Below are 15,612 nucleotides of genomic sequence, written 5' to 3'. Positions count from 1 at the left end.
CACAGATTCTTTTCCTCTTCTTGACCAATTCTGCTATGGATGGTCTCTATTGTATTTTTGTTTTTTTCTCTTCTTCTCAGCTCCAGAATTTCTGTTTGAGTTTTTGTAAGTTGTTTCACTGTCTCTGTTAAATTGCTCTGACAAAGTTTTGAACTGTTTTTCTGTATGTTCTTTACGTTTGCTGAGCTTCCTTTAAACAGGTATCTTGAATTCTTTGTTAGGCAGTTCTCCAATCTCCATTTCTTTAGGGTCAGTCACTGGCACCTGGTTTTGTCTGCCTGGTGAAATAATCTTTCCCTGATTAATCTTGATTCTTGTAGCCATTTGTAGATGTTTGTGCATTGAGGTAGGTACCTTATCTAGTCTTTGCAATCTGGCTTTGTTTGAGAGCTTTCTTTAGCAGTAAGCCTTTCTGGAGATTCCGAGAAGTTTGACTGGTGAAGTTCCTTAAGACTGTGACCACTTTAGCAATTGCAGCACTAGGAGCTGCTCTAAGTCCAGGACCACCATGGCCAGAATCTTTTGGCAGCAGAGGCTGAGGCAGCATAGGTCACATCCAAAGCTTATAGTCTCTGAGGCAAGCATACCACTAGGGAAGGCACGCCCAAGAACATTGCCACTATGCCATGCTCACTGCTGGCAGTGACTTGTGACAAACTCAAATCCATCTCACTTGTGCCGGGGTAGATCTAGAGGCTCCATCTACAGGTAGAAGCCTGGTGGTAGGGATCAAGTGGTTTGCCCAGTGGTGGGTTTTACTGTGGCAGGCCTGGTACTGAGTTCCAAGGTAAAGTCTTAATCTAAATTCCTTTTACTTTCCTTTACCCAAAGAGATAATGTCTCTCTCTGTACTGCACTGCCTGATGTTGCAGAAGGGATGATGTGAGTAATGTAAAACTAACCTTTCTGTTCTCTTCAATGCATATCTTATATTATCATGCTAAAATCAAGTACTGTGATCTTTCATCTGGTTTCCTTTGCTCTTGTGATTTTTTTTTTTTTTTTGTGCATGGATAGTTGATCAAATTGATGTTTCTGTGTGGGATGATTAATGCAAAGTCCTACTTTATCTCCTTGCTCTGCTACTCTCCTCTAATGTTTTCTTCCTCAATTGAATATAATGTTGGCACTGTAGTTTTATAAAAATCAACATTAAAATAGGTATTAAAGCTAATTAATTCTGGAATATTAAGTAGAAGAATTAGTCATTGGATATTTACTCCTATACTCACTGCTAATCAATGGCGGCATGTCATTACAGCTGCCAGTTTACATTATTAATTGAAAGCTGATGACACATTTGCTTGCAACATGATTATGGTTGTAAGTGTTACAGCATCTCCATCCTGCTACAGGCTGTGTGATGATTTGGTATTACCACCTTTTTTCCCTACTGTGAAGTGCTTTGTTTGTTCAGGAACTGATACCTCGGACTTTCACTTGGCACAAATGTGAGCTCAAACAAAGCTCAAATATGGGTCCTAACATAATGTGGCTGGGCTCAGGCATAAGATGTTCATTCTGGTGATACAGAAGAGGCTCTGATGACAGAGTATAATCAAAATGAAAACACTAATTTGTAATAATCACATAGAAAGCATGTGGAACCTAGAAAACAGAGATTTATGTGGGCTCTCTGCCTTACCCATCACATGTGAGAAATAGTGTATTATGACATGGTATATGAAATCATGGAGGATCCCTATGAGGAGCAATAGCCTCATTTTCAGGTGAATAGCCTGGTCCACATCTGGTTTTTACACATTTGTTATAGCAAATACTTTTGCATTTGAGAAGCACAAGCTGTAGGCTATTACTCATTGAAGAATTTCATTTCTTTGGACCTTTAGCAATTGGTGTTATAGAAGGTCTGATGCACTAGGAGAAGGGGGATTCCGGGGCAGAATTAATAGTCTTATAACCATGCCACCAAAAATCACAATTGTAGATAAAACAGCTGAGTGGGATGTTTCTCTGTCAAGTCGCTTTGGGGTTGATATCTTCTCAGGACTGCTGAAGGGTAATGGCTGTTTCCTGAATCTGGACAGGAAGACATTGTCTCATAATGCATGAATGACTGGGCATGGGGACTGAAGATGCTTCCCACAGTGTGCTGAAAACAATGATCGTAAATAATAATACATGTTAGTAAAATATTGTCTTGTTTCTTAGACTGTTACTGCGAGAAATCAGCAACAATTACTTTGAGCAAGATGGCAGAGCAAACTTTGAGACATGTCAACATTAGGGCTGTCCCTGTCTAGCAGGGTGTCAGCAAATGACCTACCCATGGGGGAGTCACCCAAGGTGGAGCACCTGTGGCACCCAAATGTCGTTATGTATTGACACAAATACAGAAATGTTTGTACATCTGTATTTTCCAAACTTGAAACTACATTAGAATCACCTGGATATTCACTGAAAACCTAGGGCGCTTGTGCTCTCCCCATGCCTAGTAAATTAAAACCCCCTCCTTTAGCAATTGCAACTTATTAGGTTTAGGGTTGGACCTAAGAATTGATATTTTACCAAAGACCCTAGGGAGTGCTAATTATTAAGTAAACATGGAAAATACTCTTCTGGACTGTCCAGTTGAATTTTTGTGTGTAAAAAGACACAAATTAATCATGCTTGGAATGACTTATGTGCTTCTATAGAAATAAAGAGATATGTAAAAATATATACCTCCTGCTGTTTTTTGACATTTACTTCTGTAAAGTTGTTCTCTCTTGAGTGATTTAAAAGCAAATTGAACAAAAATGACTTGTATAAAAAGTTCACATCCTCAAATAAAACTTTGTAATATCCCCAAATTGGAAAGAACCTAAATTTCCATCAAGCAACAAATAGCTAAACAAGTTGTGGTGTATTCAATGCTACTTGGCAATAAAAAGAAAATAAGGATGTGGGTGGTGGCAAGCACGGTGGTGGCAGCAGGCGGCGCAATCTACAGCCTGGAGACATAGAGGAGGACACTTCACAGCTCATCTTTCCTAAAGAGTTTGAAACAGCAGAGACACTTTTAAATTCATAAGTTCACATGCTTCTGGAACATTGAAAGCAACAAAACGAGAGTGCAGAGGATGAACAAGAATTCTCAGAAGTCTTCATGAAAACATGAAACTACACAGGTCGTTTCAGTGGTTTTGAAAACAGAGAGACCATTTCCAGTGTTTATATCTTGTTACTCTAGGAAAAGCTTCATAAATTTGAGTTGGTCTGTTTGGCTAACCTTTGTCCAGAGATTGCTGAGGAGTCCAGTTTCAGGCTCAGAGGGGTGGTTTGAAGATCAAGAGCTGCAGCAGCTTCTTGTTGGTATTCAGACAAAGCACAGCTTTTAGTATTAATCTCCAAACATCACTGCTGCTTGGAGAAACTATGTCCAAGCTGGGATCTGGGGCTGACTTGCACAGAAATTCTATTGCAGACGACAGTTGGAATTCCTTTGGAGAAAACAGCCCAGCTTGGAGTTGGGTTAGGTTGCTGTTTCAGATAACTCTTAGGTTCAGGTGATATGTAATCTTGGAGCAGCCTTGTGCAGTGGCTGCCAGTGGCTTCCTGAGTGTGCCTCTGGGAAGTGTGAGATGGTGGGGGTGAGAGTCATATAAGCCACAATCTTGACTACCTCATTCACGGTTTTTGGCCCCTGCATCATCTTGTATTCTTAATACTTCATGTTTTAATTTCAGTGTGTTTATACTTTTTGAAACTAGACCAGACACAGTAGACTTTATAGAGAAAGACCAGTTTTACCTAGATTCCAAAATGCCAAAGGAAGAATTAAACCATGGTTATTGTTTTGAGTTGTTGTTTTTGAGAGAGGGTCTTACCTCTGTTGCCCAGGCTGGATGAGTGCAATGGGGCAATCATGGCTCACTGCAACCTTCTGGGCTCAAGTAATCTTCCTGCCTCAGCCTCCCAAATAGTTGGTGCCACAGGTGTGCACCACCACTCTCAGCTAATTAAAAAATTTTTTTATTGAGACAAGGTCTCACTATGTTGCTCAGACTGGTCTTAAACTCATGGGCTCAAGTGATCCTCATGCCTTGTCCTCCCAAACTGCTGAGATTATATGTGTGAGCCACCGTGCCTGACCTGATGGAGTATGCAAAGCTCCTGGGTCTCTCTGCATGCCTGAGCAGCTACTGTGTGGAGGCTTCACACAGCTCTGTGTCGGATCCCAGGTCCTGGTGGTGTGAGCTCACTCCACCTCCTGATCTGAGGGTTGCAAAGATTCATGGAAGAAGCGTAGTTTCCAGCTTGCCTTGGCTCTGTGTCACTACCAGGTGGACCGACACCTCGTCCGGCTTTCCTTTGTTCTTTTCCCTGATCAGCCCCACTGTGAGTACCCGGGTATTTCAGTTGAAGGTGCTGTATTTACTCACCCCTTTTTGTTCTTTTTTACGAGTGCCACACATGGCAGCTGCTTCTAATTGGTCACCTTGGCCCCCACCAGCAGTTCTTAATTCTAAAGAAAACATTAAGTGATTCAGGAGATGAAATGTAATCATAATTTACTATATGGCCTAGTTGTCAGTAATGTTTATATTGCAATAATAGTGTGTACTCCATCCAAAATTATGATGTAAATATTTTGGAAGGATGCATGGATGAATGAGTGTGTGTATGTTTGTGTAATAGGGAGTTAGACGAGTTGTGTATGATAATTAATACTATTTTCCTTGGAAGGATGTTTATACATAGTGGCTCAAACTGAAAAATCAAGAAGTAGCACCAAACTCATAGTACTTCAAAACATGGAAGTAAATATCAAAAACAATTAAAAGAATAAAAACTGGTTTTCTCTGAGCAGCAGGAAATGACTATTCTGTTTTGTAACAAGACTTGCTTCCTTCACTGACTTTTAAAATTATGTGCAAGTACAACTTCAATGAATCTTTGAAAATTATGCTTCCATATGGGCTGGGCTGTCTTCCAGTGGCAATATAACATTTCTCTAATTACATAAGATGCCATGAGCCGGAGTCCATGTACAAGCTTGTTTCTTTACTACTCTGGAATCTTTCTCTATTATGTGGATTGGAAACCAAATGTAGTTTCCAAGGTATAAGAGGTACAGTCACATGCCATTCACCACAGGGAGGCATGGGGGTTACAGAAAGACCAGCTTACCTCAGCATGATGAACTACCTCCCACCCATGATGGTGTGAGTCAGCTTACAGGATAAGTCATCACTGTTAGTCTAACCCTTCCTAGGAGGTGGTGAGGCCTGAGAAAACAGAATACATTTATGTGAAGCTTTTGTTTCTGGAGATGAAAATAGCAGAACCAAGATGATTGATGAAAAAGTTTGTTGTTGTACTATATGGAAAACTCAGGCTGTGGTGATGGTCTTTGGGTGAACTATTTTCAAGTAAGTTGTCTACCCCTTGATATTTGAGTTTAATATATTTTCATTTTGTTATTAATACTCTTTCTGTTTTAAGCAAATTGTGATTTTCAGTTTTGTTCATAGGTTGGAAGCCATAGACTGGGAAAGCAACCCTCCTTTTTTGTACTGAAAGGATGTACCATCACTCTGCCTGTGGGACCTTACTCTGAGGTTGCCTTGGATTAGAATCGAAGTCTATGAAGAGGGACTACATGTTTTTGTTCTTTGTGGGTCCATGTCTTTAAATTTTGATATAGTATATTTACACTTAAAATGGTCATAAAGGATTTTATTTTATTTTTTCTTTTTGTAATGTTTAGATAAAAGAGTTTCTGGCTTTCTCATATGACTGACTTTATTTTTTCATCTTTGTTACTGATGTCTGATTTGTTTCTGTCTTTTAAATATTTATTATTTTGGTTTATTTTGTTTTGTTTAGATTTACATGTGACTTTTAAAAAAGATTCTATAAGAATTTAATTAAGTAATGAGATTATGTAAACACTCGATAAATAACAGTAAACTCAATAAATATGGAGGTAAATATCAAAAACAGTTAAAAGACAATAAACAATAACACTTATTGTATTATCCTGATTATTTCTAGGAAATTCAGGAAATTGCTTTAGGACCCATTTTCTTTCTATGGTCTAAAATAAATACTGAGTAGGTAAGAAGGAATATTTGTAAGAAATATATCTAAGGTCTGAATAAAAGGGACCTATATAAACTCATCGCCCAGCTGAATAAACAGAACTAGAAGCTTTGGAAGAACTGTGTGCCCATCCTCCATTTTATCTTTTTCTCTTCCTCACACAGATGTAACTGTCATCCTAACTTTGATGGCAAATATTCTCTTAAACTTTGTTATAGTTTTATCATCTATGTATATGCCCCTAAAATAGATATTATTTAGTTTTGTATGCTTTAAACTTTATATAAATGAAATAATACTGTATGCATTCTTTTACATCTTGCTTATTCACATCCTTGGGATTCATTCATGGCGATATGTCATGTCAGTTTGAGTGCTTTGATGAGAAGATGTCAAGAGATTTAATGGGAGACATGCCTGAAGGACACACACACAAAAAAAGAGGGATCAGGAGTAGGCAGGGAGAGCATTTAGATTGTGAAGCAAGACTGACACCAATGATAGAAAAGAGAGAAGGAAAGCCTGGGTGCAGTGGCTCATGCCTGTAATCCCAGCACTTTGGGAGGCCAAAGCAGATCACTTGAGATCAGGAGTTTGAGACCAGCCCGACCAACATAGTGAAACCCCACTTCTACTAAAAATAAAAAAATTAGCCGAGCTTGGCAGTGTGCACCTATAGTTCCACTTACTTGGGAGTCTGAGGAAGGAGAATCACTTGAACCCAGGAGGCAGAGGTTGTAGTGAGCTGAGATCATGCTGCTGAACTCCAGCTTGGGCAACAGAGCAAGACTCCATTTGAAAAAAAAAAATGAGAGAAGGGAGAAGCAGTGGTTAGGAAGAGCTTCAGACTGCAGGGCAGCTGTGAAGCTCTGAGAAAGTCTCAACCTGGCAGATGGGAAAGCCCTAGAGCAAAGCTTGGCTGTAGAGGCATTCCACATCAGCAGGAAAGGCTGCCATCTTTGGCTGGGAGCAGTCCAAGAAGAGAGCATCCTTGGCAGGAGCACTACCAGGGATGCAAAATTGTTACAGCTGGAGATTGTCTCCCAACTGCTATCCTTGTAACAGGTTCTCTTAAAGGGAAGTCTGAGAGTCACACCTCCCTGCTCACAATCCATTCTTGTGCTTCATGGACCCCATCCTCTATCTATGTTTGGGAGCAGATCCTCCATGCTTCCCAAGGGTGTCTTCCTGAAGGGAAGCTTAGCAGAGGAATGTTAGTGAATGGACTATGGCACCCATTTCTATAGTTGGACCAACAATTTGTTCTCATCATCTATTGCCTCCACTGTCTATTCTAAATTTCCTTTACCCTAAACTCATAGCTTGGCAGGTTTTAGTGGCTTTCCTGGGGGTGTGATCAAACCCCTTGCTCTGGCAGTCATATGCTTCTTGAGCTGAAGTTGCTGCATGTCTATTCACAGTTAGTTAGGCAAGGGAATACCAAGAGGTGTCCAATGGATTACCTGGGTTCCACAAATATTACACACATATTCCTTCCCATCTTTAGGTGTATAAGCAGCTATATCTTCTCTTACATATACTGCATTCTGATGGATAGCAGCCCATCCTTCCAGAGTATTATCACTTACATGGTGTTCCAGGTATACCTTCAGTAGTCCACTCAATGCTCCATCAGGTTTGCTACTTTTGGGTTGACCAGTGAGCCCAGGGAAGTAGTGGAGCAGTAATTGACTTTCAGGGGTCAATTACTACTTTTTCAGGATTTTTTGAGCCAGTTGGCAGCTTGAAATTGCCCATTATAGGAGTATTTACATCAAGGAAATTGATAAATACTACAAATCCGGGTTTTTGTTTTGTTTTGTTATTTTTTTCTGGAAAGACAGTTATTAAAAATGTACTAGCATTCTGTTAAATGAACGTAATGATCATGGACCTGTTTCAGTTCTTCCTTCACCATAGGGTTAGTGTTTTGGTTAGATGCTATGTTGATTTGGAGTCCCTGGTTGGATGCTGCATCATATGGGATTCCATAGGCCCCTGGATAGTGGTTACAGCTGAGGCCGAATGTAAAAGAGCAAACCCACACCCAGGCTATGTATTTATCCCTGTGAGGGCAAACTGCTTTCCTTCCAAGAGGGAAGGGGCCTGATATACTTAACCTGCCACCAAAAATTTTTATCTCAGAACATTCTTAATTTGCCCTTAATCTGGAAAACTTAAGAAATTTTTCAGAGTATGAAATTTGATTGGAAGATTTTCCTTTCTGCATTTTGAGATATCATTCTACTGTCTTTTGACTTTCATTGCTGTAACTGAGAAGTCAGTTGTCAGTCTCTTGCATCCTTTAAGGTAATGAGTTTTTGTTATCTGCTACTTTTGCCTTTGGTTTTATGAAATTTCATTCTGATTTGTTTAGAAGTGAATCTTTAAAAAACTTAGGTGGGCATGGTGGCTCATGCATGTAACCCCAGCATTTTGGGAGGCCGAGGCAGATAGATCACTTAAGGTTGGGAGTTCGAGACTCATGGAGAAACCCTGTCTCTACTAAAAATACAAAATTAGCTGGGCATGGTGGTGCATGACTATAATCCCAGCTACCCAGGAAGCTGAGGCAGGAGAATCACTTGAGCCCAGGAGATGGAGGTTGCGGTGAGCTGAGATTATGACATTGAACTCCAACCTGCAACAAGAGCAAAACACCATCTCAAAACAATAACAACAACAACAACAACAACAAAATTATGTTATTTGAATTTTATTGTGTTTTTTAAATCTGTGAATTGGTATCTTTATCAGTTTGAGAATATTCCCAGTCATTCTCTCTTCAAATAATTACTCTGTCTGACTTTTAGTTTTCCTCTTAGGAATCCAATCAATATCTTAGACCCTCTCACTTTCATCTTCACATTTTTTCTACCTTCTTTTGTATTTTCCTGCTTTCCTGTGCCTGTGCTGCAATCTGGATTTCTTCTCGTTTGTCTTCAAATTCGCTAATTCTCTTTTCTGTGTGTGTGATGCCTACTGCTAAATACAGCTATTGGCTTATTTAATTTAATTTAGTTATTATATAGTTATAGAGGCTCTATTTGACTCCTTCAAACCTGTCACCTTCCATAGTTTTCTGTTCTAGAAAAATATTTTTATGTTTGACATTTGTTTCTTAAACATGATTAGGATGGATGATTTGAGCTGTGTGTAAAAAAATTACAAAATCTGAAGTTCGTGTAGGTATTTTTCTGCTGTCTTGTTTGTTTCCTTTGTTTCTTTTTTCTTGGTGTTCTTGTTCTTGTGATCTTGCTTACTCATATGCCTGGTAATCTTCAACTATGTATGGCTTGTGCCTTTGAAAATGAATTTTGGTGATTCTTCTCCCCTCTAGAAAGACTTTCTTTTTGCTTTTTGTGAAATGAGTTTAGCCTACATTAAACTGAATACAGTTTGAGTGTTTTTAGTTCAATGGAGCTATGAGTATTCAGGGTGAAAATCTTTGTGAGAGTCTGTCCCTGGCCATAGACCTCCAGGAATGGACTCTTTTCTTTTTATCTTTCCTGCTTCTCCTTTGTTTAGTGCCAAGATAGCCATCTCCATGGTTCTTAGAGATTGGAGAAAGGCAGTCTAGATTTCATGAGCTTGTTACCCTCCCAGCCTCAACCCTGTGCCCTGACTTTGTTCTTTTTGTGCTGGGGTGACTACAGTACTGAGCATAAGGTACTGTACTGTAGTCACACCAGCTATATTGTCAAGCTTTGCCCTAGTCACTGTAGTCACTACAGTACTATATCATCAGAAAACATGCAGTGGTTTTAATGTTCCTTTATTTTAGATCCTGATTCTGTAGGTCTGGAGTAGGGCCTGAGATTCTGCATTTCTGAAAAGCTTCTAGATAATGCCAATGCACCATCCATAAACTACATCTTGAGTATCAAGAATGTATACAACATGGACAATTTTATCTAATGATTTGGCAATATGTGAATAATAGCAGCCAAAATAAATGGTATAAATTTTGCTATAAGATTTGAGAAAAATTTGTAGGGTAGAGGTGACTATATCAAACCTTGAACTGAGTAATGAAGGATAGATAGGGATGGACAAAGGAATGAAATCCCAAGACAGGTCTAGTTCTGGATAGCTGAAGAGAGAGGGAAGGCTGCAACTCTAGGCTTTACTCTTATGGATTTCTTTTCTTGCAGAGTGAGAAGTTTCCTTCATCATATTTGTTTCAGACTCATTTCTCAGGAGCATTCACCATTTTGGCTATAGCGGATGTTACCTCCATGACAGAGAGAAATAAGCACAGGTCTTGGAAAATCTTGAGATGTCAACCAACACCTGCAGAGGCCTGGCCTGCAGACCTTGACTCAAGGAAGGCTGGATGAACGCGCTTCATACCATTACAGTGATACAAGTGGGCTAGGGATGGCCCTTGGTTACTTTCAGAGGGTAAAATGCAACCAATCGACCAAAACTGCCTGTTTATCCACACATTTATTCATAACAGAGGTTCTAAATCACCACACTTATGGCTAATTAACATGATTAAAAGAGTGGTTATACAAATAATAAAAGCTTTATGATTCAGGCCCAGAGTAAACCCTATTAACAGGTAATTCCCCTTTGATCTCCCCCTGAGAGGACCACCTAGCACAAAGTTTACATGAGTAAACAGTTAGAATGGAGACAAAGGGATGTGGGGTAAACAGGCTTAAATTGGGAAGGCCTTTGATTGTCCCTGTCTTTTCCCTAACTTAATGAACTGGCCAGCCACCTTCAGCTTGCCCCAATAAAGCCTTTCAGCCTTCCAAAAGTTTTGAGACTATAATCTATAACTTTCCCTAATATGCTCCTTAATGTTTTGCCAGCCACTCTGAGTGAATAACAACACAATCTGGTATCACCACAGCCCTCACCACTTTCATTGATGGCACTGTGGTCTAAGTATCCAGACCATATAGAGCTCCATGTTATCTATGACATGAAATAAGCATTTTAAAGGACCTACATCTTAGCTGTCGTCACAGCTGAGTTTGCATTAGTATGTGTGGCATCCAAACCAATATGTTTTGGCTGTTTGCATCTTCATGCCTATGGATAGTCCTTGGGCCTCTTCCCCCAAGGTATTTATGTGATTCAGTTATATGTAAAGAGAGTGGGGCTGATGTCATAGGCTCTGAATTTTCTTCTTTGAGTATAGAAATCATCTTATGGAAATGGAGACCTGAGGAAGCTCCTCTATATAAACTCAGCTTGATTCCAAATTCTAATTTTGACTCAGTGATGCCTGCTACACATTTAAGTTTTGGCTATTCATGATTTCACACTCCTCAGGGGATGACTGTGGGGCTACCTGGGACAAGATTTCAATGGCCTTTTATTTATCATACCATGCAGTAAGAATATCTGGGAAGGAGATAGGGCATAAACAGGAGGTAATTCTCCTTTTGGCCAGGTAGGCCATTGATGAAGTGGCACAAAAGTCACGATCTGAGATGATCTATTGCTAGTCACAGCAAAAATGCTGACTGAGCTAAACAAGTCAATCTGGGCACTGGTGACAGACATAGGGGACTCATTAGGTCAGTTGCTCCAGGAAGTTGTCACTTATAGGGAGCTTTGATGCTCTTCTTTAACCTGAATAACAGCCCAGCAAGGTGCAATGCATTTCACGTGAGTCATCTGAGGATCTGGGATGTGACAGAATTTCTCCAAGGATACAATTCTAAAAGTTGCAAAACCTAATTTTGAATGCACATCTTTTGAATACAAGTATCTTACTTTTGAACACTGAACACTATGTTAGTTTGGGTTCTCCCCAAGAGAGACCCTGGATGCAGGGATCTCATTTAGGAAATTATTCCAGGAAGTCCAATAGAGGAAATGCTAGTGGTCTTGTTACTATTATGGGGCAATTCTGAGAAACCTTAGTGTTATCCTATCAGAAGATGGGGAGGCTGAACATTTGTCTACCAGTTTCTTTCCTCACTTCCTGAAGTTGCCCCCGAGATGGAAGCCCTCGGGGTGTGAAGCTGACAGGTGCTAGGATTTCCCACAGCAGTTGTGAACTCGGGTTGTTGAAGGTATGGAGCAGAGCGTCAACAGTATTACTTTAGCTTCCTTTTGTTGAAGACCTAATGTCAGGTACTGTAAGTTCAGAGCACTGGGGCATCTGGCAGCCAGGCTTCCATCCCCTCTTATTAGTTAGGATTTGTCAGAATCAGTAGGATGTGTGTTTATGTGTACTCTCTCTCCCACTTTCTCTCTCTCTGTTTTCTCTCTCTCTCTCTCTTTTTTTTTCTCTCTCTCTCTCGGCGCTTTGTATCTGCAGGTTCAACCAACCAGCATTGAGGGATGCTGAACCTGTGGATAATGAGGGCTGACTTTTTGTACAAGTGGGTTCTGCAGAGTCAACTGACAAACTTGTATATCTGCAAATTTTGGTTTTGGGGATGTCCTGGAACCAATTCCCTGAGGGATGACTGTGTATATAGATAAGCAGATATACAAGGAAACTTTTAGAAGTTTGTGGAAATTGAATTAGTAGATAAAAATAAAAAATATAAACTTTATTTCTCAACACAAGCTCCATAAACTTTAACACATTTTTGCAAACAATAATACTAGTCATTTAATCAATCCCTAAAGAATTGAGAGTCCACGAATTTAATATGTCAATGTCTTTTTTTACATTATTAACTAAAGATCATAGACATCTCAGTTGGTTCAGCCCACACAATTATGACTAAAAAATTAAAGTTGAGGTGTTGTGGCTCATGCCTGTAATCCCAAAAACTTGGGAGGCCGAGGTAGGCCTCCTGACTTTGAGGTCAGGAGTTCAAGACCATCCTGGTCAATAAGGCGAAAACTGTCTCTACTAAAAAAACAAAATTTAGCCTTTCCTAGTCTTAAAAAATATTAAAAGAACACCCATTTTCCTTTAGTCATATAAAAGGATTCCTATCCTTGGCAGTTCTGAAACAACACCACCACAATGGAAAAAGGTAAATATCCTCATAGAAGGGCAAAAAGTTGACAAGGGGACAATATTCTGTGCTCTCATTCTTACTAATTTACATTTTGACTTTCTCAACAGTGTTAAAAAGTGTCAGACCTCAGTTGAGGAGCATTCAGGATATCAGTTATCAGGTATGGATTCTTCAGGATCAGATCCTCATAGAAGTCCCAAGGAAGCACCATATGACTCCAGGTGAGTAGCCAGGATCTGTTAAAGGCAGCCCCTTTGACCAGTGCAGTTGGGTGTTTGGTGCTCAGCCTTTATTCCACAGTGGGCTTATTAACTGGGCATATCTAGAGAAAGGAGCATCTCAAGGACAATAATGAATAGAGGGTGAGCAAAAGGTTGTTCTGGGACTATGGTCATGAAGTCAGAGAAGAGAGAGAAGGCTTAAGGGAGACCGAAGGGTCAGCCTGTGAAAAACAGTGGAAAACAAATTCTGAGAAGCTTCAAGGAGCAAGACTAAGACAAAAGAGTGTAAATTATGGGAGGACCAGTTTTTGAATCCATGAAAGACTGACTTTTGTAATGGAAAGTGTTCCTCAAAGATAGGATGGGTGTTTGGGTTAGGTGGTGAGTGGCAGGGTGACCACTCTGTGAGTGTACTGTGAGTGTCAGCAGATTCCAGCCTCTGCTGCCCTTAAAACTCTGACTCAGAGATACCACCCTCGAAATGGCACCTGAATACCACTTTTCACACCGTGTTCCCAGTCACTATTGCCTTAATCTCATGCCAACATGTGGAGACCCTTGTGAAAGACAGAGGGAACCCCGTCTACCTGAGACTGAATGAGCTCAAGCTCTGCCTGATGTGTGCTAAGGTCAGAGAGCAGCCTGCACTGCAGCTGAAGATGAGTGTGTAAGACAGGTCCTGCCAGTGCTTGACCAGGAGAGGAGCTCATTTATTTGATAGAAACTCAGATTTTAGGATCTTTTAAAAGACAATATACTTATTATGCTATACATATTTATTTTTGGTTTCTTTGGGGTTGAATGTGTTATGAAAGAATAAGAAAAAGTTTCAGGGATGTTTTGAAACAACCCTACTAAAATGACTTATTTTAACTTACAAAAATATTAATAATTTGGCAAGGATGATGTCTAACTTCAATAGAACACACACACACACACACACACACACACACACACACACACACACGCACACGGTAAAATCAGCAAGGACATTTTAGCAGTTAATTATCCCAAAGTAGATGAACTTATTAAAACATCTTTTCAGCAAAAAGTACATTGCAATTTAAAATGAACAAACATAATTCTCTGTAACACTTTAATAATTGCAATTTTCCATTATTAAAGAAAAGATAATTAAAGCAGGCCTCTGTGCACTGCAGGAACACTCTTGATCATTTTCAGTAAACAAGCATAGGCAGCCACTCAATTTGATGACAGGATATAAAACAGTGGCTTTCAACCAGGGGTGATTTTGCTCCATGGACATTTGCCAATATCTGGAGATGTTTTGGTTGTGACAACCTGGGATGAGGGTGTGTTACTTGCATTTAGTGGGTAGATGACCAGGATGCTGCTAAACATCCTATATTGTACAGGACAGATCCTGACAACAAAGAATTATTTTGCCTAAAATGTCAATAGTGCTGAGGGTGCAGAAACCTGACAGAAAATAACTATGTTTTAATTTGGAATTCACAGTAACTGTTACATAAATATTCTTTAAATTTCTATTTCTGAACAACAAATAATGGCTCAATCAATGCTTTGTTAGATTAGAAAAGTATTTAAGTTGTGTGTGGTTTTTTTTTTTACTTTACTTTAGGTTCTGGGGTACATGTGCAGATCATGCAGGATTGTTGCATAGGTACATACAGGGCAATGTGGCTTGCTGCCTTCATCCCCCCATCACCTATATCTGGCATTTCTCCCCATGTTATCTCTCCCAAACCTCCCCACCCTTTGCTGTCCCTCCCCTAGCCCCCCAATCCTGTAATGTGAAACAGAGGTCTCCAAGCTGCTTCAATGAGTAGGGAATGCTGTCTTGGACATGGCATATCAGTGCGTAGAGAATATGAAACATTCAAACAGTTATGTTTCTTGCTGGTGTCTCCTTCACACCCTTCAGGAACAGGATATAATGGATTTGTATGATGAACCCAAGCCTGTGAAGCTGTTTCTCTTCTACCACAGTCAGAGTGGCAGAAGCTCCACCTTTGAGTCTGTGGCCTTCCCTGGCTGGTTCATTGCTGTCAGCTCCGAAGGAGGCTGTTCTGTCATCCTTACCCAAGAACTGGGGAAAGCCGACACCACTGACTTTGGGTTAACCATGCTGTCTTAAGGTTAGTTTGGGTTTGAGGTTGGTCTTCATGCAGAGGAAATCTTAGTATAATCTTAGCCTGAAATGGGTAGGGAGGATCTGCTATTGGACTTTCCACATAAGGGTATCCTGCTGCCTCCCAATATATTCATGCAGTGACCTAAGTGCTGGACTGGGCGACATGCCCTCTCCCTGGGTCCGTGTGGAAAATAGTCCAGGGAAATTGAGTGTCTTGCCATGAGCATGTGGCTGAACTATGGCACCATTACAAGAATAATAAAGAAAGCTCTACTTAACATAC

General features: G+C 40.1%; 1 protein-coding gene and 1 pseudogene across 1 annotated transcript; both read left to right on the top strand.

Annotated features, from left to right (window-relative positions):
- The first annotated feature begins 1,923 nt into the window (after positions 1–1,923).
- LOC116526962 lies at positions 1,924–3,341 on the top strand (annotated as a pseudogene).
- Positions 3,342–12,997: 9,656 nt separating this feature from the next.
- Positions 12,998–15,332, top strand: IL36A (interleukin 36 alpha). The gene is made up of 4 exons (XM_032243715.1): positions 12,998–13,007; positions 13,100–13,213; positions 13,733–13,878; positions 15,126–15,332. The coding sequence occupies exons 1-4, from the start codon at positions 12,998–13,000 to the stop codon at positions 15,330–15,332; spliced, it is 477 nt and encodes a 158-aa protein (XP_032099606.1).
- The last annotated feature ends 280 nt before the right edge of the window (positions 15,333–15,612 follow it).

This window comes from Sapajus apella, unplaced genomic scaffold (genome assembly GCF_009761245.1).
Source record: "Sapajus apella isolate SASKATOON/1434 unplaced genomic scaffold, GSC_monkey_1.0 scaffold52, whole genome shotgun sequence".
In the NCBI taxonomy this organism is placed as follows: domain Eukaryota; kingdom Metazoa; phylum Chordata; class Mammalia; order Primates; family Cebidae; genus Sapajus; species Sapajus apella.
Note: the sequence above shows the minus strand (reverse complement) of the source record. Positions and strands in the feature narration are given on the sequence as shown.